Source organism: Catharus ustulatus, chromosome 1 (assembly GCF_009819885.2).
Source record: "Catharus ustulatus isolate bCatUst1 chromosome 1, bCatUst1.pri.v2, whole genome shotgun sequence".
In the NCBI taxonomy this organism is placed as follows: domain Eukaryota; kingdom Metazoa; phylum Chordata; class Aves; order Passeriformes; family Turdidae; genus Catharus; species Catharus ustulatus.
This window is the reverse complement of record NC_046221.1, coordinates 21,072,251-21,094,118: the sequence shown is the minus strand read 5'-3', so window position 1 is coordinate 21,094,118 and position 21,868 is coordinate 21,072,251. Positions and strand designations below refer to the sequence as shown.

The window sequence follows — 21,868 nt, the reverse complement described above, 5'->3', positions numbered from 1 at the left end:
ATTCAGTGAGTAGTGATAAAAATAACAGGTTCTCTAAACCACATATGTGAGCAATGTCTCCTATTGCCAGTTAGAAGGATGGCATGAAAAAGGGGCTGCCTTGGCTAGTGTTTTACCCCTGCATCATCATGTCACAGCCTTTCTCAAATAACTTTTATTGTCTTTTTTCTTATTGCAGGTGCCTTCCTTAGTAAGAAACTCCCTGAGCAAGTGCTGTGAGCTGTGTCTAGTCTCTGTGGAAAGTCTAGAGATTTCCAGGTATAGCCAGGGAATGGAATGATCTACACCTTTCTGAATGACAGGAGTTGTTGGAGAGTGACTTTTTAAGTAACTTAAACACCCAAAAGTTATCTCCCTAGTTGAGCCAGTGGGACAGTCTTTTACAAAAGCACACGTGAAAAAATCAGGCCTTAATAACAGAGCACAGTACTTTGGTTTTACTGACTGTCCCAGCCAGAAAATGTCAGTTTGATTTCTCTGAGCTGAGTCACAGAGTAAGAGAGCAGGAAGAAGAGGAGGGCAGAAGCACATGGAGACTGAAGGGCTTGTGACTGATCAGCAAACAGTGAGCTAAATGCTTTGCTGAACTAATACAAACCGATGGCGTTCAACAGAAATGGTTTTGTTTCTCTGGCTGCTGTGAATTTAGCTGCTGTTTTGCCAGCAATTAGGCAAGAGGAGTAGCAGGCCAAACAAACAAAAGCTGTCTGTTTTCATTAAACACACTTCCCCTCTCACTTCAGAAACTAATTACAACTTCATTCCAACCTAGGTCTTTGAATTACAGGAGGAGAAAAGGGAACGATGTCAACACAATAACATCTTTTGAAAACAGAACAACAGCACAGAGCTCACAGGTGCCTGTTCCTCCCTGGTCAAGAAGAGATTAAATACAAAACCAAACCTGTGCTGCCACTGAGCTGCATGGCTGGCAGTGCTGGATCCTGCTCTGGGGCCGCAGGCCTGGCTCCTGCCTGCTTCAGCTGCGGTGGCACCTTGACAAATCAACCACTGACTGTGCCCAGTTTGTTTTCCTTCTGCTCAGCTCTCACAGCACAGGCACAGTGTTGTACAGGCTCAGCTTTATACAGGCACAGTTTTATACAGGCAGTGGTACCCAGCAGCCAGCCCATGTGGGATGAGGTGTTTATGAGTGTACGGAGAAATACGGGCTGGGTACAAGCAGAGGCCTTGGGATATGCTGAGTCGGGGCACGAAACAGAGAACAGGGATGCTGTGATAGGAGGAGGGACAGGGCCATCAACACAGAGAGCTTGTCAGGCTCTGAGGGCACCACCACGACTCACTGGGGCCAGCCTTGCCTCCAGCAGGGCCCCCCACCCTGCCACGGCCCAGGGCCCGTGTCAGCCCCAGCAAACCTGCAGCCCGGTCAGTCTCCATCTCCCACAGTCCTGCCCTGCCTGGCCATGGGCTCTGCTGAGGCAGTTCCCTGTCTGCCCCACATCCTGCCTGCCTCAGCCCATGGCCAGCCCGGCAGTGCCCACGCCCAGGGCTGCCCTGCTCCCTGGCCGGGGCGGTGGCACAGGTCCTGCCCCTGCCCTGCCAGCACTGCACCAGACCCCACCTGCAGCCAGCTCAGGGGGCAGCTGGACAAAACTGGGCTTAGGGAATACAAAGAAAATGAAAACATGGTATGTCATGTACTTAAAAAGGCACCCTACAGCTGTAAATTTGTATGTAACACAGCATTGCAAACAAATAAAGAGAGTGCTAGGAGTAAAAGCAAAAGTCACCTCAAGATCACAGTAAGCACTGATATTAGTACTGCATTATTATTACATTTCCCATATAGAAACATTCTAACGGTGCAATTTTGTTTTCTTTGACAATTGAACTTAAACTAGTAACAATTCTTGAACTAGACTTGTAAGATTTCAGTTATGGCAACAATAAACTCCCAGCCTGACATATGTATATAGAATCATAGAAAGGACCTCTAAATCTTACAGTCCAACTATAAACTGAACTTGGCCAAGCCCATCACTAAATCATATCCCCAAGTGCCACTTCCACACATCTTGTAAATACCTCCACAAATGGTAATTCAATCACTTCCCTGGGAATGGTTGTATAAATATTTATATGGTGTGTTTCCTTTTGGTGGCAGAACAAGATCTTCCATATAACACTTTGACTCCAGAAAATGCTGCATAGTGGCTATGGCATTAATTCTATTTTTCTTGCAGTTGACATCCACCAAATGTCCAAACTCCCCGTTAATCATGTGCAGACTATTAAGAATCAGTATTAAGCTAGACCGATTTTCTCATTCTCTTATCTTTGCCTCACTCCAAATGCATCATCCTGCTCTTTCAGCCCCTGTGGCTTTTGGACCCTAGTAAATTCATATACTTAATTGTTTGATTAACACCTATTTCTGGGACAGAAGTTATACGTGCTCTTGTACATACATACAATCAAACTTTTGTATCAATTGATTAAGAGAATCACCTCTATATAATTCGCTGAACAACCACTATGATTCTCCAGCTCCATATGGGTGAAGTTAAGGAATATTTTTTCATCCTCTGGCTGTCGGATAATGTAGACACATTGTCGGCTGTTGATATAAGGGTTAGGCCAGAAAGGAGATGTGATAACCCCTTCACTCTCTGTGAAATTTCCTCCACAACTTGGATCTGCTATATTAAGAAAAAAAAAAAAAAAATCATAAGTACAGTAACTCCTTTTGAGGCTGCCTCTGTACAATGTCTGCAAATCAAAAAGAATTAGTACATTATTAAAGAGCAAGTATTAATTACATCCATTCATGTGTTGTTGGTTCTATCTCGAGAATGTCACAGACCAACATTTAATCCTGAGTATTTTACTTACCAGGAGATGTTGTATAGACAATATGGAAGCCTTTATCAGTAATTGAGTCATCAGAGTGAAAGTGAATAAACGCATATGGACCAGTGGTTTGGAGTGGGGGTGGAGATTCAGTGCTACAGTATTTACCAAGGACAGGGTCTTGTGGAAGAAGACCATCTCGAATCTAGACAGAATGACAGATCAACATTTAGGATTATCATATGTGTGCCAGCCAGTTATGAACAGTACCAACACTCCTTAAGTTATCTCAGAGGCCCCAGAGGTATTGTGGATGGTGACTGCAGGGAAAGCTCATAGGAATTTTCCTCCAAACACAGAGGAACCAAGAAACAGATCCACCAGCATAGCTGTGATGCTGCTGCCAGGAATCAGCAAGGGTTTTAAAAGTGAAAGGGGAAGAAAGTATCAGATCTACTGTTGAACTGTTGTCTTGAAATCATGCTCTGCGTTGCACACAACATGCTATTCCAAACTGGCTTCTCATTTCCATGAAAAGGTATTGGTGAATTCTGTAAACGTTAGGTCACACGTGACAAAAAACCCTAACTCATACATCAAGTTGTGGACAGCTGCGTGAGCTACAATACGAATCTATTATTCTTGGATCCCTTTCCTGAATAGCATCCCATAGGCTCATGGATTTTCTGTGGGTTGACATTTGACAAGGAGTTTGGAGATTGAACATTGTAAGAAAGTGAAAGCTTCCCATCAATTATTTGGCCTGAATCCCATTCTTAGTGTCACAGGACTTCCACTGACTTCAGTGAAGCAGGTTTTCAACCCTTTTCTGTCTTACTGTCTTTAATTGTGCATGGATGGCTGGAATATGTAAATAAAAAGGAGCATTTCAACTCAGGATTAAATTTTCAAACAGTCCCTTCTGTACATAAAGAAGTTTTGAAACATTTTGTTTTGCAATAACATACCCACAAAATGTTGTCATAATTCACAATTACACTTTACCTCTAAATAGTCATAACTGCAGCTTTCATGGTGTTCCAGGCTCAGTGTGCCAAAAGCAAATGTGATGAGGAGGCCAGGACTGGTTGAGATGGTCCAGAAACAATTTCTGTTTACAGGATAGTTACCAGGATATCCTGGAGAGCTTATGGAGCCGTAAGTACCTGTCAGCTCACCACCACATTCTAACAGAAAGAGACACGGAACAACAGGGTCTTTATCACTGCATGTCAGGTCAGAAGATGAATTGTCCTGTAGTGTCAAAATCAGATACCACTTTGGGGTCAGAATAAATTAAAAACAAAGACCAAGCCAACCAAACCAGCGAGTTTCTTCTTTCTTCAAATTTTGCAGTTAATTCTGCAACTCAATTTTAAAAGGAGAACTCCAAATATTTCTTGATTTCCACATTAAAAGATTCTTACCCAGTTATGATTAGTATACTTTAAGAAGAAAATCAGAAGCACTGTGTGTGTACTGGATTTACAAAATTAATCTGAATTTTTGTACTTTGTAAAGAGTCTCCATTTTTTATCCTATCACAAGACTATTTCCATTTAAAAAAAATTAATTAAAATAACACCAGTGCAACAGTTGGGAATGGGAGGGGTACATCACATGTTATACCTCAGGAATAGCTAGTTTAATCTCATCTATACTGCTTTCTTTGCTTTTTTTTATTAGTGCTATTTTTTCCTCCAAGAATATCTCCCTTCACATTTCAGTACTCATAATTATCAATTAGTAATTATCGATCTAATAATGACAATTGAAAGAAAAAAAACCACCAAAAATCATATTAAAAGCATTTCAAGAAATATTTGTAGAAACAGGAAATGACATTTTTTTACTCTATGGTTCATTCAAGATACAACCCAAAGCACTATTTTGTTTCTATATAATACACAGAATACTGAAGTGACCCTAACGTTATGTGAGATGATTTGAAGTTCATTTCTGGAAATGCATTGCCAGAGTATCTGGAACAATCACCAATTAACAGGAATTCAAGCAGAAATGTAGAACAAATCATATCAAAAACCTCACACATTCTTTAAAATCCAATTCCCTACAAGCTATCATGTTTGGAACATTTAGGTTGTTATAAATTGTCAGTGTCAAAACAAACCATTAACTTGCTTGCCTGAAGTACTAGATACTTCTGTGAGAGAAGAGAGCTGACTAAATGAATGGCATCCCCAGAAACATGGGCTCTTTGGGGGATTCCTCACAGCATAAAGCAGCCTTAAAAAAACAGCAGAAAGCTATTCATGCAGAGGCCTAGAGCTAGAGTTTGAAAATATCTTCAAGTGATATATACATCTACATTTCAGCCTCACTCCGTTGAAAAATACTGTCCTGCTGTTCCTAACATTTCCTAATCAAAGGAAATAAGTAATTAATTTTACTCCAAAGCCATGAAGATGCTTGGCATTTCATCAACTTACCAGGATCCCGAGATTCCCAATGAGCAGTAAAACCTCCAGTAATGGTGTGGTTTGAGTATAACCAAAAATACAGAGAGTTGTGGGAACTGGAAAGCTCTGCAGGACCTGGGAAGCCACAGTATTTTCCTAGCATGTGCATTGATGCTGAAGGCCCATCATGGATTTGAAGGAATTCAGAGTTACACTCATTACTTGTCTCCAGTTGGAAGAATGGGAAAGTAACACGCAGAATCTAACAGAAGTGAGAAAACAAGAAACCTCTTTTTTCCATCTGCTGAGACACTATCTATGCAAAATTTAAGAGCAGATGTATGTATTCATGCAACTGTGAAAATCTATGAGCTTTAGAGACATTATGTCATTTCCTGAAATTTTCCAGGACAGAAAAGAATATTAAAGAATCTTAAGGGTCAAGAGGAAAGAGAGAAGATAGAAAAACAGATTAAAATTTAGTCAGTGAAGTTTTCTGGAAAGAGCATTATTTCTATAAACTAGTAATTAAGACCATTTGCCTGTGTGTTTTATATGTGCAAAATACATACATGTGTAAATTTCAAGCCATGTGAAAAGTTGAAACACAGCACAAAATACCTTATTCCAGGTTTCCCTAGGCAGTTTTTTCATCAGATAATTAGCATTTTTCAGCCTTGCTATTGTTGAAAGTGTTGTAATGGGAGTTAAAACATTCAATGATCTTGTTTCGCAAAACCAGATCATATAAAATCATATAAAGATCATGTAAGAGCATATAAAATCAGTGTCTCTAAAGCCCACTCTGGATACTTAGTGACATGGACAGCTTTAAGTTTGTTCAGATTCTTCACTGATGTGCTCCAATATGCTCTGCTGAATCCAGTAGTGGCTCCCAGGCTTAAGGCTGAGGATATGTCACATACATATATATATACACACATGTAATTCTGTATAAACCACTGTTAAGCTCTGGTTTGTAAAATTACTTAATTCATTCCACAAAATGTCAAAAACACATCAAATGTTTAGATCCCAAGTAAGAAATTTCATGCTAAATTATGGAGTAGCATATTTTGTAATTGTTGTTTATAACATAAGTAGAATTGTTAGTTGCAGATCAGAACCAGAATAATATATTTGTGTGCAAAATTCAAAAATTCCAAAAATTAATCCTTAAAAAAAAAATCAAATGCTGTTATTACACAAAGCCATTGACAATATGAATTAAGCATTCTACATTTCTGCACTCAGAGATCAGAAAAATGAAATTATTTTGGGATCATAGAATCACAGAATAATCTGAGCTGTAAGTGACTCAGAGGGATCTTTGAGTCAAACCCTTAAGTGAAGAGTTGGCCCATGTGGGGGTCAAACCTGCAGCCTTGGTGTTCATAGCTCACTTAGCTCAGAAACCACCTGTGGAGCCCATCAGAGCTTTCCTCATGCAGTTACTCACAGATCACATTCTAAAGCAATATAGAACAGTTCCCTTCTGTAGCTGGAGGTAAGTTAATAAACTCTAACCCTCAGCTGCTTGAGAAAAGCCTGGAAGAATGAACCCAAGCCAAACCTTAGGCTAAGGAGCATGAAGACTTGTTAGGATCTAAAATTTATTCATTTGAAAAGCTATTTATTCTGAGGGGATTGGATCACAACATAGGAACACATGTAGCATCATGTTTGCTCTGATAAGCTGAGGGATCCTACAGACTGAGGGTTTCTTTAACCTGAACTCTGTTTTACCTTGTTGGGATTAGTTTCAATAACCCAAGCACAGCTGACCCCACTGCTGTACCACTGGCTGTTTGGGTTGTTAGGGTAACTGAAAGTCCCACTCAAGCCTGAGAGGTATCCTCCACAAACTGCAAAAAGAGAGAGAAAATTAAACAGATTTTGTGCTATTACTGTACAGACTAAAACAAAACCCAACTTTTTTGCATAGCTTTTTCTTCTTAAACATTTATAACAATATTGAAAAATACTTCTATAAAAGGATCTTTAGGACTTCCTCTCAAGTGGAATGACATCTCAAAAAAGCACAAATTCCCTGAAAGAAAAATATTTCTTGGAAAATGAACAAAGAATATCAGTTGGAACATGTGGATACTGTCAAAATATATTGGTTCTGTCTCATGACAGTGTCCATAAACTGCTTTGCTTTCAGAAGGATACCTCCAGATTGAATCTCTAAATTTTCCCCTTCAATGAAATAACATTCTGCATTTTGAAATTAACATGATGTGAAATTGTCTTTCTCAGTAGTGGTACATCACAGAGGTTTTCCTCAAGAGGTTTTATTGTTCTGTTTGTTCCTTTTGATCAGATTTCTGGGCCTGATAACATCTCTCATTATATACCACGATCTCTTCTCTCACTGAACCATTCAATGCATGGGAAGTGAGAACTAAGAACCCCAAACAGCTACAGAGAAATATATCTCTAAAGCACCAAAATACAATGCACATATAGATACAGTGTGCACCAAGCACCTGTAGTTTAACATTGAACTGATTCTAAAGAAATAGCCAATTCTCACCAAACTGGTTTTCTTCAAGAAGTGGTAAAAGGAATATAATTTTATTTGAAATGTCTGTCCAAAAAATCTCACTTTTTTCAACCAGATTCAAAATTATCATGTAAGAAAATACATTATTTTTTCATTGAATAGAAACTAAAAGAACAGGTGGTACAGTATGATTCCTTACTGCATAAAAACTGATTTTCTATCCCTTCATTATGAATAGCTAAAAATAATTTTTTCCCCTGTGCACTGAATAATAAAACATTATTAGTTAGATACTTCAGGAAAATATAAAAAAAGTCTAAAATAGTTCTAAAATAGAGCAGATTTCACAGAGGATCAGTGACAATTTTACATTCTGTATTACATTAAAATGTAATTTGCTTTCTTCTTAGTAATCTACAATAAAAATTAGCCACTTCTGTTGTCACAGGGACACTGGACTCACTGGAATGCTATCCTGGCTTTGTTTAATTAAATCTAATAGCAAAAAAAGTTCTCAAACAAACAGAAGAAATTATATTAGGAGGAAAACAGAGAACTTTGCAATCAGTATAAAATTGAGAGTCCCCCATTTTCAAGCCTAACATTTCTTTCATTATATTTCCATTTGAAATAATTTTCTGGCTTTTTCTCTTGACTCAGAACATCAGGACCTTTTGGTTTCATAACAGATGAAATAATATGCACAAAAGAGAAACATCAATATATTCTCTTGTTCTCCTTATACAGGATCCCCTATCCCAACCAGCTTTCCAGACCACTTTCTTGGGAACAGAGATCTGATTTTAGGATGTCTGGCATCTAGCCAAGGCCTGCAGATCAACTTCATTGCTGTGTTCCCACTGCTAAACAAAATAGCTATAAACAAACTCGTGGAAAACTCTGACTTGGAGGGAATTTGGGTGGGGACCTCTAACCCACCAAGCACAGGGCTGTTTTTCACATCCTAATCCAGTTCTTATTCACATGCTAATCCCAGGCACCAAGCATGCCATTTGCCAGGAGGGAAGGAGGCTCTGGCTGTACCTTGCTGGGCAGTCTGGCACTGTGGTCCTGTCCAGGCGCTGGTGCACTCGCAGGAGTAGCCATTGACCCCGTCAGTGCAGGTTCCCCCATTCTGACACGGGTTGCTGACACACTCATCAATGTTCTCTGTACAATTAGGGCCTGTCCAGCCTGCATTACACAGGCAGAAATAGCCAGAGATCATTGCCTACAGATAGAAACAAATCAAATAAACTGTGAGCACGAATCAAATAAAGAAATCAATGGAATTGGCAGAAAGACTGATGTTTACACTTCTTTTATGAGGAGATACTGGAATAAAGAAATAAAACCTTTGAATTTTTTTGGCCTTGATGGTCACTAGTGAATACCAAAATAAACATAAAGCCTAATTACATTTTCTATCTCTTTGGGTTTTTCTATTAAATTATTTCTTAGTGGAGCTTTTAAAATTACTTTCTTAAAAATCAAAACCCTTTTAGCCATTCAGAAAACTGTTTGCTTGGTTTTGGAATGATCACGCTAGAATCTAGTCATTCATATTACCTAAACCTTATAAATAGCAAGGCAAGATAACTGGTTTATAAGTACAGTAAATTCACGAATACAAGCCGCACTGACTATAAGCCGCATCTCTGGGTGTTGGCAAATATTTCGGTTTTTGTCCATAAATAAGCCGCACCCGAATATAAGCCGCTTTGTCGTTCGCAGCGAGGACCCGCGTGCAATTACTAACAGAACTGCGGGAGGGCGGGGTTTACTGGCTGAGCTAAGGCTGTGCAGGCTCGGCCCGCTAGGGGCCGCTGACGGGGCCAGGTGGGCCAGCACAGTGCTGCAGCTCGGGGCCGGCCGCCGCTGCCACTGGGCTCGGTCACCCCGGGTCGGCGCTGCCCCGCGGTGGCAGGCAGGGACGGAGTTTCCCCGCTCCTGCCGCGGCGGCGGCGGGCGGGGACAAAGCACCCCATCGGCTCCCCGAGCCGTGGCAATGGCTGTGCGGGGCTCCCGTCGGCTCCCCGGGCCGCAGCAATGGCTTGCGCGGGGCTCCTGTCGGCTCCCCGAGCCGCAGCAATGGCGGCGCGGGCTTCCCCCCCCTCCTTGGGCCGCAGCAATGGCAGCGCGGGGCTCCCGTCGGCTCCCCGAGCCGCAGTAATGGCGGCGCGCGCTTCCCCCCCCCCTCCCAGGGCCGCAGCAATGGCAGTGCGGGGCTCCCGTCGGCTCCCCGGGCCACAGCAATGGCGGCGCGGGGCTCCTGTCGGCTCCCCGAGCCGCAGCAATGGCGGCGCGGGCTTCCCCCCCCCTCCTTGGGCCGCAGCAATGGCAGCGCGGGGCTCCCGTCGGCTCCCCGGGCCACAGCAATGGCGGCGCGGGCTTCCCCCCCCCTCCCCGGGCCGCGGTAGGGGCGGCCCGGGTCCCCCCTCTCCTCCCCGGGCCGCAGCAATGGCGGTGCCCCCCCCCCCCCCGTCTCTCCCCTGGGCTGTGGCAGAGGAGGAAAGAGAGCTCTCCCGCCTCTCTCCCTGCCCCCCGTGCTGCCTGCTGGCAGCCAGGCTCCACCCGCGGTGCAACAGAGTAGCGATTTGTAACAATCGCAAAATGCCGACTTTGCAGCTGCTCGGCTCAGCACTCTGGCAGGCACTTCTGAGGTTGTATTAGCCGCTCCTGATTATTAGCCGCATTTCCGGTTTAGGAGCAAAATCTTAGTCAAATTGGTGCGGCTTGTATTCGTGAAATTACTGTAGTTTCTCTCAAGGCCTTTCTCCAGGAAGTCTGCACTGCAGTTATGTGGGCTGTTAACTTTCATTTTCATCCTGAGGAATGTTAAAGGGGAACAATTTCATCACCTTTTCAGCTTTATTCCTTGTTCTGTATGTCTCTTTTCCATTTCTGTTGTCACAACCTGTGCTACTTCTGCATATAATCAAGTCTTTCCATATCTGTAACTATTTTAATTTCATATATTCTCTTGCATTATATCTCTTGTTTTACAGACACAGTCTTTAAAGGAAAAGCAGAACTTGGTCTAGGTACAGACTATAATCCCTATAATATTTGATGACATATAATCAGTGTACTGCATTCTCTATTTGCTTTTCCATTATCTGTTCACGTCCTCTGCGTCCCAGAGAGATTTTCAGTATGATGGAAAAGGGTTTTACTGTGTATTTAGGGCTCTGAATGTTGTTTTAAAAGGTGTTTTTTTGATCTGCTTTGCCCTTACTTAATTGACATTATATTTCCTCTGTCATTATGCTGGCCAAATATAGCTCTGCTGCTTCTCTATTTTATTAGATTCTTCTGTCCCATTACTTAAATATCAGTATTATTATCTTCAGGTACTGGTTTGTAACCATGCTTGCCTATTGTTGTATGTTAGATATATTTAGGGGAAGATGTCATATCTTTTAATAGATTGATTAAAATGAACTGAATAGTCAGAAGAAGTAGATAAGATCTGGGCACAAAAGGTCCTATAAATATCTTTAAATATGAATGAAGACACAGTAAATACCTCCAGAACAGAGAGCAAGGAATGCTGGTAAGGAGAGGAGTGTAAGTGAGAGGATTGTCACATTTCACACAGAAAATGGAAAAAGCAAGAGATAACACACCACAGAATCATAGAAACATTTTCTTGGAAAATTACCCTTACGATCATTAAATCCAGCTGTTAATCTAACACTGCTAAATCATATCTTATGTCTCATTTTCCCTGTGTCTCCAGGGACAACCAAAAGGAGGGCATCTGTAGCCTAATGGGGACAAATGGGAAAAGACTCTACTGGAACAAAAAATTTAGCATTTGTGAGTATTTTGGCAAAATTACCATTGTAAATATCCTCCACAACAAAATCCCCAGGTGTGTAGCATGAACTTTCCAGGGCACAGGACATGTCACTAAGGAAGCCAAAAAACCCTTCATAGGATCCATGAGGACAAACTAAATGTTCACTGTGCATGAGAATGAATTGCTACCACCAATCAGTTGAGGTCCAAAAGACTTGGTTACCATCAGAGCAACCAATTCCCTTGAAACACCCTTTCCATGTTCATATAAACAGCCTGAGACTCCAGGAGTGCTCTCACAAGATCAGACTAGGAACTCATAACTAACTCTGCTAGATATTAACAGTCTGAAGCTCAGCAGAGGTTCTGTTATCGTGGGTGATTCCTCCATGATCCAGGGTGGTAAATTACTTTCCTGTGCTGACAAGAACAGCTCTTTCCCATCAGCACAAGCATTCCATTGACTGATGTGTGCTACCAAACACAATTTCTCAGGCCATTAGTGACAAGATTGCTACCTCTACTTCACACGCAAAGAAATGGCTTGTGTGACCTGAAACTCTGTTTTCTCCAGGTGTATCCTTTGATCTTGCAATGCCCAGTGACTATGCCTCATTCCCAGCAGTATATCTGCACTCAGCCTTCAGTCTCAGCAGGTCTCCCTGACTGGTTAGAACTACACAATGCTGTCACTACGTGTGAGGAGCCCCAGCACTCACCAGGCACTGCCCATTTGCACAAGGATTTTGCAGCTGACAGATATCACTGAGAGGAGAGCACCCGTTCGGCCCATATCCACTTCCAGTGTACCCAGATGGGCAGGAACAAAATGCCAGGGGCCCTTGGGAGATAAGAGATAGAACATAATTGTGTTACAATGACAATACCAATGTCTGTAAATGTCCTTGACATTTTGAAGCAGAGTCTTAATATAATTCTAACTTACTTGATCTTTTGAACACCTTCCCTGGTTCCCTGGTCACACCAGTGCCCAGTTTGACCATGGAAAGAGCCCTAGTGTTGTTCTGCTACGGGTACTTGAGAGTCCAAGGTCACTTTTCTGGGAAGTGCTGGGATAGTCAAAGGGTATTTATGGGAAGGGGAATACTAAAAGCAGTTGTATAATTGGAAAACGCATCAAAGAGAAATGGTGAATGTCTCCACAGTTTTAGGATAAAGTGAAGACTTTATGGTGGAGCCTAAATCTACTCCTGTCAGTGTTTGCGAAAAAGTCTGCTGACTTCAGCTAACCTGCCTTTAAAATACTTTGCATGAGACAAAACTGACTGTGGTGAAGGGGCTTCAATCTAGATATGTCTATAAAGTGGATTTGTTCTAACCAGGTCCTCCTTGAGATTCACACTGATAACCTTACAGTCTTTAAGAAAGCATCATACCTGGAGCTGAGGTACAAGTAGCCAAAGGATGGCACCCTCCATTATTTATTGAGCAGATATCAACCTGGGTACATGTTTGTCCATCCCCCTCATAACCTGTTCAGAGGTAAATCTCAGTTAGTCTGTAACAAACTATTTTGTTTGAGAATTGACAGTAAAAAAAATCATCTGGTGAGCAAACACTAATTCTTGGTGTAAAATCATAGTCCTCTGCAGTTAAAACAAAAGAAATGAGAAAGCTGCTGAAGTAAAACCTGACATATTTATTGTGGCTCCTTCATTGCAAGGATGCATTCTGACTGTAAATAAATCCTTCCATAGTTGCTGAAAAAAAGATATATTAGTGTATGCCAAATGCAGGTAAAGTTATTGAGGCCATAGAAGCCCATGTCTCTCAGCCACCGTGTGTTGCCATCCCTAAACATCTGCATCCAGCCAGCCCTAACCGCATATCCAGACTTTTTCCTCATAAACACCAGATCAGCTTTTGGATCTCAAACACAACACCCAGATCCTCTGGTTCAGGAAGACCAAAGCCCTGCAGCACGAATCCTTATGGCCAGAGCTGACATGACTAAAACTTTCTGATGCCACATTTCCAGCATGGTGATATTCCTTCAGCACTCAGTAACTGGCAGTCTTCACTGCAGTCTATTGCCACTTAAATAGCAATCAAAAAGTCAATTAGAAATACATTTTCCTGCTATATTTCTAGTATTGATACCATACATTCTAGAAAGCATTTTAAATAATAAATTATAAAGACCTAAGTTGCAACTTCCACTGCTTGAGCGGTACTGTGGTAGAAACACTGCCTCAGACAGCATTCAGAGCATGACAATTATCAAGGCATTTTTTTTACTGCAGCAATACAGCCTGTGATTTATGGCACACAGGATACTCCCTCAGTTAATACAGACAATGAAATTACTACCATAATTATGCAATCCTTGTTTCCCATTAATGATCTTGTAAAGGAAGTACTTCACCAAATCAAGGCTATAACACTGAAGTAGCTACCTAGTACAAGAGAAACACATTCAGAGAATCATCTTTAGAGACATACTCTATACAAAGTTCATTAATAGCTGGAGGAGGTTGAATATACTTGGATTCTGCAGTCTGTATTACAGTATTGTATATGTGATATTTCTTTCTATAAAACCAATTTTCAGCTTCTTAAATCTACCCCAAAACAGGCTCAAATGTGTTGAATCTTCATCTTTTAAGCCCTTCCTCCCATAGTATTATCAACAGGAAATCCATTTTACCTGGTGGACAGAGCCCACAGCGGAATGATCCAGCTGTGTTGATACATTGGACCATCGGTACTGTTGAGCAGCCTCCATTATTACTTGCACATTCATCAATGTCTTGGCAAATGTAGCCATTTCCTTGCCAGCCTAAAAAAGCAGCACAGAAAAGACATCAGAAAGAAAATGCCTGGCCTTTTTGGTTTCTTCTTTGACCAACTCTTTTCATAGAGTACACATGAATTGCACTTCATTAGCACAAGAGTAGAACTATGTCTCTCATAACTTATTAAAATTAATACTGGTTTAAAAATCAGGTTTCAAACACAACAGATGTGCATACAAGAATGCTTAATTTTAACTGTATTCTGGATATTTCAGATTCAAACACACTTTTACCTAAAGGGGATGCAGTTCTGGACTAGTGCATGCATGTACATTTTGCAGCAAAGCTTTATTGCAACTTCAGTTAAATACTTTAAAAACTTCTCCCATACACACCACCTGCCCAGCTCAGGAAGAGTAATGATAGGTTATTTGGTCTGAGGGAACAATCAGGTTTTTATATTGCCTTAGGGCAGGAAACACACAGATATGGAAGTATTGCAGACCTCTTATGTGAAGGTGATAGGATGTGATGAACATGAAGGTACCTGTGGACATGAGACCTATTTAGGTGCTCGGTTTAGGATGAGATAAATCATGCACTAGACTCCACTGCCTGTGTTACCTATATAAGACATAACCTGTTGTAGTCAGTGAGACAAGGGCCTGCCTGAATCCTTCAGGCAGAAGCCAGAGTGGAGGAATTGAATTAAAGCCCTTGGATGGATTGAAACATGTTAAGCACCCACACATAGAATGGGAGTTTAGGTAAAAGAATAAACATAAGTTTGAGTATAAGTTTATTCCCTAGACACAGACCAAAGCATTTCATGGAGTTACTCTCATCTGCATCCTGTGTCTGTGCTTATGATCTACAGGCAGTAGCACCCCTGCCACCCCATCCAACAACCTGAGAGCGTGAAGGGACGAGATACCTGTGGGACAGGGACCACATGTGTAGGAGCCTGGAGTGTTGTGGCACTGCACAAGTGGATTCTGTGAACACGGAGGATTCGGGAGGCTGCATTCATCTATATCAGCGGTGCAGGCAGGGCTGCCAGGAGGGGACATCCAGCCAGCCTCACACACACAGTGGTACTTGGGCTGCCACAGAAAACATCACATTGCACATTTAAGACATTTAGAATAGTCAAGAAAAAGGCAGAAGGAGTTAATTTCGTAAAATGACTTTCAAACTACAGCAAGCAAGATTTCAGAGTACTACATGGCTTGCATGTTTTGTTTTGTAAGTTGCTTCAGTCGTTTTCTCAGTCTATTTCTTCCCCTGAATTTACTTATTCAGATTTTGGAAGCAACTCAGGCTCATTCATTATGTTCATAAAAGAAATCTGTAATTTACCCCAAAGCTCCCAGAGAAAATAAGATCAATTATGAGCCGTACATAAACATAATTAAAAGTCATCAACTTGCTTTTTAACCAGGGCAAAGAGATCAGTGTAAGTAAACTGAAATAATCTTGGCTGTTTTCTTTTAATCAAATTATTCAGTAGTCTATGCACCGTGCAGCACTGACATTAAATTGCAAATACATGTTTTCTTTTAGGAAAACAGTTTCCTCTCTTGTAAACTTTACTAATAGCCAGATTTCAGCATTTATCTAGCTTTGGTCCAATTAAAGCTAATGGGAGCTTTATTGTTGATTGTCACAGGAACAGACACTGAATCCTTTTGAAAAGCTTTCTCAACAAAAAAGTGGGCAGAAAATAAGTGATGGGTTGTGAAAAATTAAGCAAATTATTTTATAGCAAAGCACAAAAAATATGTATTGTGATTGGAATGGTGCATATAGGAGTATTTAGTATAGGAGTATTAAGGAGCACAAGCTTGGCTGGGTGGTTTTGGAGGGCTGCTCTGAGTGGAAAGAGCCAAAGCTGGCATGGTCCATCTGTCCCCTTGGAGTGAACACCGTGTACCCAGATTCTGGCCCAAATGGAACGAGCTGGCTTGCTCCAGAAGAGCACTCAAGTGTGTGCTAGCATCCACCCAGTGCAGATGCTTGGAAAGATTTGGCCTGGAATCAGACACCACATCCAACTAATACTGAGGAGCACCAAAGATGAGCAGCAGCCACCCAATCACCATGGGCCCTGCAACTTCCAGGACCCTGGCACTAATGTTCCACTGGTATGCCTTTTCCCAGGAAAAATAAAATTCATGATGTCTGTTGCTCTTAAGCATTTGAGCAGTAAAATAATCTAGCAACTTAATTCTCCCAAAATAATGAACAGTAAGAATATTATGTTTCAAATAAGAGTTTAACTTATAAAAAAGATATTCCCAAACTCCCTATGGATGTAGTAGTAGATTTAATACTGTGACAAGTACCTCTAACAAGACATAAGACATTTTTGATTCTTTCTTCCACCCTTGGTACAACAGAGAGGCTGCTATGTTGCATTAGTGGCCTTTCTTGTCATTTTTCAGCAGCAGTTCGTGCTACACAGTTTTGTCATGCTCAGCAGCATTTGTTGCTTATTCATGCTGTGCTGTATGATGAAGTTTATACACTGTTCCTTACCCTGTTGGGCTGATCCCTTTCTTCATCTACGCAGAGGCCGTGCCCACAGAGCACCTCAGATCCTCCCTGGCAGTCATCAAACTTCAAGGCACAGTAAGGACCATAAGTTTCTGGAGTACAGGAGCATCTAATAGTGAAAATGGAACGAAAAATTATTTTTTTTCTTTCTACCACTGTTAAAGATTGTTCATTGCCATTCTCCACTTTATGGGGTGTTCCTTAAAAAATACATCTATTTACCTATACTGACAATGCTGCTAATAATCATGAAGAGAGGCAAATCTCCTGCTCAGCAGAGACTCAGGAATCATTTGAGATCTGTGTATATTCATGACTGTCTGGCCCTATGGAAGAATCTACAGCCTTTTGTTACATTCATAAGCACAAGTCCAGAAAAAAAGAAAAGTCTAACATAAGACTTAAACAGAACATGAGCATGGAAACCCCCACTTCAGCAAAAGAGCACCTAAACTTCCTTTTTCAGTTCTGACCATCATATGATGCCAGGTGCCTAAAATCCTACCTCTAGCAATACGCAGAAATGCCATGTCTGGCCTGCCTTAGAGAGTGGGGTGCTTTCACCCCCCACCAGAACAATGGGCAGCTGCTGTCTCAGCAGCACTTCAGCTTTTAGGGATGTGTGGTGGGCAAGAGGTGGCATTTGGGGTTGGTGGGGTGGGAAGAACAAAGTAGGGGATTGAAAAAAGTCATTCTACTAGGAAGATCTGGTTTGAAAGCTGCCACATGCATCACACTGTTATTTATAGGGCAGAGTTTAGTTACAGCATTATACATATGTGGTGGAACTGAAATTGGGAACTTCTAAGCCATTGGATAATGTTTCCCTTTTCTCTGGCTCTTTATTTGCACATAGACAAAATGTGAGGCTCAGAAATACAATTGAGATATAAATGTACAGAAAATCTCCTAGCTAGCTTCTTAATGAAATGACAGTGAGACTCTTATTTGGATTCAAGTTATATGCTGCAGCTTGCAGAGACATATGGCAGGTACATGCCCTTTTTGGATTGCTTTTAAGCTGCCTAATGAAAAATGTTCTGTAAAAGCATTTCTCTGCAGAATTGGAATCAGGGTATTTCAGTGCAGCTGACCTGGACCTTGGAGCAATTTATATAAAATAAGCTGCTGCTGTCCCTTCCACTGTGTCACATGCTCAGCTGAAATAGCAGTTTGATAAGCCAATTGCAGATAACTAAACAGTGCACCCAGGACAAGCAAACCCCATGAACCTAGGCTTCAAAAACCCACAACAGCTTAATGCTTAACTGCAGTCTGCAGTGCAAGACAGAGTGCTCATTACTCTAAGACAGCAAGCAGAACAACACCTTCCCATCAGTGCAGCAGCTCAGCCTGGGAAAGCACAGAGGCAACAGGTCAGGGAACCAGATGACTTTTGTATGTCTAAAGTACATTCAGAGCTTCTTGTTCAGCTCCAAAGGACACAACAAGGCAATTTGACCACCTCCAAAGGAGGAGAACAATGTCACTGTCTACTCTGGTAAAGATTAATCTGCTGCCCATCTGAAGTTTCTCAGAGAAGAGCTTCAAGAAGTAGGTCACACTGCAAGGCACTTCAGCCAAATTGTGAGGCACTGCTGCTTGGCACTGCCGTGGTTCTTTCACATGACTCATGGCACATTGTAATGAGGCCCCTGTTATTTTGGTTGTGATACAGAAGTCTGATAGACATGGGGACTTTCACAGCCTTTCATCCAACTGATTCAATGTCCCCTTAAGATTCTGATTGAGGAAGGTGTTTCTGGAAACCTGCTCTTTTTTCCTCTTATTTCAGCTTTCCTGAGTTACAGGAAAAGCATGCAGATAAAGAATATGAACAAGGGGTGAAGACTGCATTATGCTCCATTTCATGGTACCTAATCCAATACTTCCCATCATCCGGTATTTTCTCTGCAGACTATAAAAAGTCAGATATTACCCTTTTCTTTCCCTGCAGTCCACAATGGTGTATATAACTATGCCAGAGCATTAATGGGGTGACCTGGGTTGTTGAGCCCCAGAAAGCTTAGCAGTAATATCCTCATAGTTGCTGAAAAGAGATGTCATACTCTGCCTGATGGATTTAGAATTTGGAAAGCACTCAGAAATAAGTAAGACAATACATGAAGGGAGATTAAATATAGTACAATGGACTTGGGGAAGAGACAATGTAATAATCCTGAGTGTGTGATGCAAAAGCAGTAATACTAAGGTTTCAAAGACTTTTGAAGAGGTCTTAGTTCATTTCATGAAGCACTGATTCAGCAAGTGCCAAGGAGGGAAGAAACTGGGGAATCATGACTCTATTAACACAATGACAACACTTGTGAGAAACACACCTTAAACTTTATGTATTCACACACCTGTACCTCTATGAGCACAATAAGAAACAAATAAATAAAGGCAGATTTCTCTGTATGTGGTTTCCTTGACAAATATCTGTTGCAGACAAGGTAGAAACATCCTTTAAAATCAATGTAAAGCTTACAGGAAGTATCATGCACCAGTGACACCTCAACAGACTCTGTTAATGCTGAAGCATGAGGAGCGCTACAGGAGAACTTCGCTTTTTGAGGTTTTTCCAAGAACTGACAAAGCACTATAAGCCAGTGTTACATCAAGCAAATATTTGTGGGGGCTAAGATTTCCATACTGAAGCAGGATACAAAATGCTTTGCAGAAAGCTGTGGCATGCTCTCCAGTGTGCTTGTTCCCATTGCACAGGGATAGCTTTGTATTATATGTGAAAGTTATTTATTTACCAGATTATTTGACATTTTGGAGAATGAGACACAAAATGCTCAGACTGGCCTGCCCTGTAAGCAAGAGTATGTTTCCTAAGGAGCTGGGCACAGCCAGAGAAGAATATGCTCCAGAGACCTCATGTGTGTGGGGCTCAGCACAAAGGCAGCCCAGGCACCCCCTTGGTCTGACCCCTTGGTCAGATGGCTGCAGACAGCACTTCTCCCTTTCTGCCTGGCAGCACTGTGCATTCCTTGCTCTGCTGCTGTCTCAACAGTGCCTGTGGTTTTGGAGGGGATGAAAGCATTTCATAGAACTGTTTCTGATTTCACAGAATATTCTGAGTTGGAAGGGACCCATAAGGATCATCAAGTCCAAGCCTTAGTGAATGGCCTGCATGGGCACTGAACCCGTGATCTAGGTGTTGTTAGCACCCTGCTCTGACCAAATGAGTGTGCTGGGAATGCCAGGGATCAAGGGTGATCACCTCCATCTCCTCACTGCCTTTAATCTCAAGGGGTAGGTGATAGGAGGGATGGTAACACGGCTGTGCTCTGTGGGCACAGTGGTGAGTGCTGGTTCCAGACCAGCATGAACCTCTCACTGCCCCAGCTACATCCCATGGTGCAGGAAACTTGCATTAAAGCAGCTGCACCTACAACAGGGGGCTGGGTCACTGGAGCCAGTCTTCAGTTTACAGCCTTCTCCCCTGGCATGGCTATGTGATGGATCTGGCTCCTGAGGCTCTTCTTGTGCCAAAGCAGAAAATGACTTTGGAGGCCTTTCTGTGTCTGCAGTGGGCTCAGTGTACAGGGCAGTAAGGATTTTATGTTCCCAGACTGCAAGGGGTTATAGCGCACAGATATTAAACAGACTTTTTTCTAGAACTTGTTCTGCAGGGATGATATGGGGTACAAAACCAGCAGAGTATTCTACATAGGATATTTGTGTCTAGTTTTGAGAAGTTACCTGTAGCTGCCTGGTGTGTTCACACAAGTGGCTCCATTCTGGCAGCCTAATGCTGTTCCAGCAAAAATCTGGCATTCATTAACATCCACTGAGCACAGGGGGCCCTAAAATGAAATGGAAAACCAGTTTATTTTCCAAATAACTGAGAAATGGAGCAAACCATGGACCCAATGTTTAATACAGTTTTCAAAGATATACAAACCATGGGCTGTTATCAACACAGCTTCCTTTATGAAACACAATAACAAAACTTTATTTTTCAGCTGTGTTTCTGTGACCCTTGCTATCAGTCAGATGGGGATAAAATATCTCAGATGTAGAAAGCACATGAACAGCACATTTTTGTCATCCCCTCCCTATCCAACTAGAAAAAGACTCAGAAAATTTTCTTATAGACTGTTTATATCAGGAAAGCATGTCAATTTTGACCCAAATCATGCTGGGATAACTTTTAAGTTGAAATCCTTTGAGAAGAAGACATAACATTTCCATCTCTGGTGCACATAATAGCACTATTAAAACATTTGCTAATAATCTCTGTATTTACAATCTCTGTATTTAAAAATTCAGAATGGCACTGATTATTTACACCCTGTTTGTCTTATTTGTTTAAGACTGAATAAATATCGATCCCTTCCCCCAGTCTCTCTCTATCCTTGAGTATGGTCAACAGCAAGGCACGCAGTTCAGTTCAATGCTCAGCAAAATCCAGACTAATTCTCAGCTGTGGGAACTGCCAAGAATCACTGACTTCACAGGCCAGAGCCTGCGTGTAACAGCACAGGGTTTGGCCCAATGCTCTGGGTTTCTTTTTTTTCACATATATATTGATATTGTTGAGAAGCAAACGTAGCTCTCCAACCAAGGAGTGATACTGCTGCTCTGCTGCCCAGTGTATCCCACTCTGCCCTGAGCAACCCTACTGATGTGATTCATGGTAATCACACTAACCTAGCTGCAGTCTTACAGCTGAAATACAAACTCTGTAGTCAAGGAGGCTAAAGACTCACCTGCCAGCTGCTGGGACAGAGGCAAAAGAAACCATCCAGTGAGTTTACACAGGTCCCTGAGTTCCTACAGGGGTTGCTACTGCAGGCTCTCCTCTGGATGTCCTGAAAGACCAGAAAAGAGTAGAAAATTATGTTTTTGCCTAGCTGGTGTTCCACTAGCATTTATTTTCAAGACAAACCTTCATTTTCCTTTTTTATTTTTCTTTCTTGAATTCCCCCTCCATTTTTTTCAGCAAGGTTGGTTTGTAAAAGTTTTGAGCTATTTCACTTATCCCTGTACAAAATAAA

General features: G+C 41.7%; 1 protein-coding gene across 1 annotated transcript in view; it reads right to left on the bottom strand.

Moving 5' to 3' along the window:
• Positions 1–21,868, bottom strand: part of CUBN (cubilin) — a 152,972-nt gene that overhangs the window by 125,812 nt on the left and 5,292 nt on the right. Inside the window, exons 4-16 of the mRNA XM_033076268.1 lie at positions 21,581–21,682; positions 20,571–20,674; positions 16,842–16,968; positions 15,238–15,406; positions 14,216–14,347; positions 12,945–13,040; positions 12,267–12,388; positions 8,788–8,974; positions 6,981–7,099; positions 5,265–5,496; positions 3,820–4,001; positions 2,857–3,019; positions 2,473–2,663 (exon numbers count right to left, since the gene is read on the bottom strand). Coding sequence (XP_032932159.1) covers positions 2,473–2,663; positions 2,857–3,019; positions 3,820–4,001; positions 5,265–5,496; positions 6,981–7,099; positions 8,788–8,974; positions 12,267–12,388; positions 12,945–13,040; positions 14,216–14,347; positions 15,238–15,406; positions 16,842–16,968; positions 20,571–20,674; positions 21,581–21,682 — 1,926 coding nt within the window. The remainder of the gene's footprint in view (positions 1–2,472; positions 2,664–2,856; positions 3,020–3,819; positions 4,002–5,264; positions 5,497–6,980; positions 7,100–8,787; positions 8,975–12,266; positions 12,389–12,944; positions 13,041–14,215; positions 14,348–15,237; positions 15,407–16,841; positions 16,969–20,570; positions 20,675–21,580; positions 21,683–21,868) is intronic.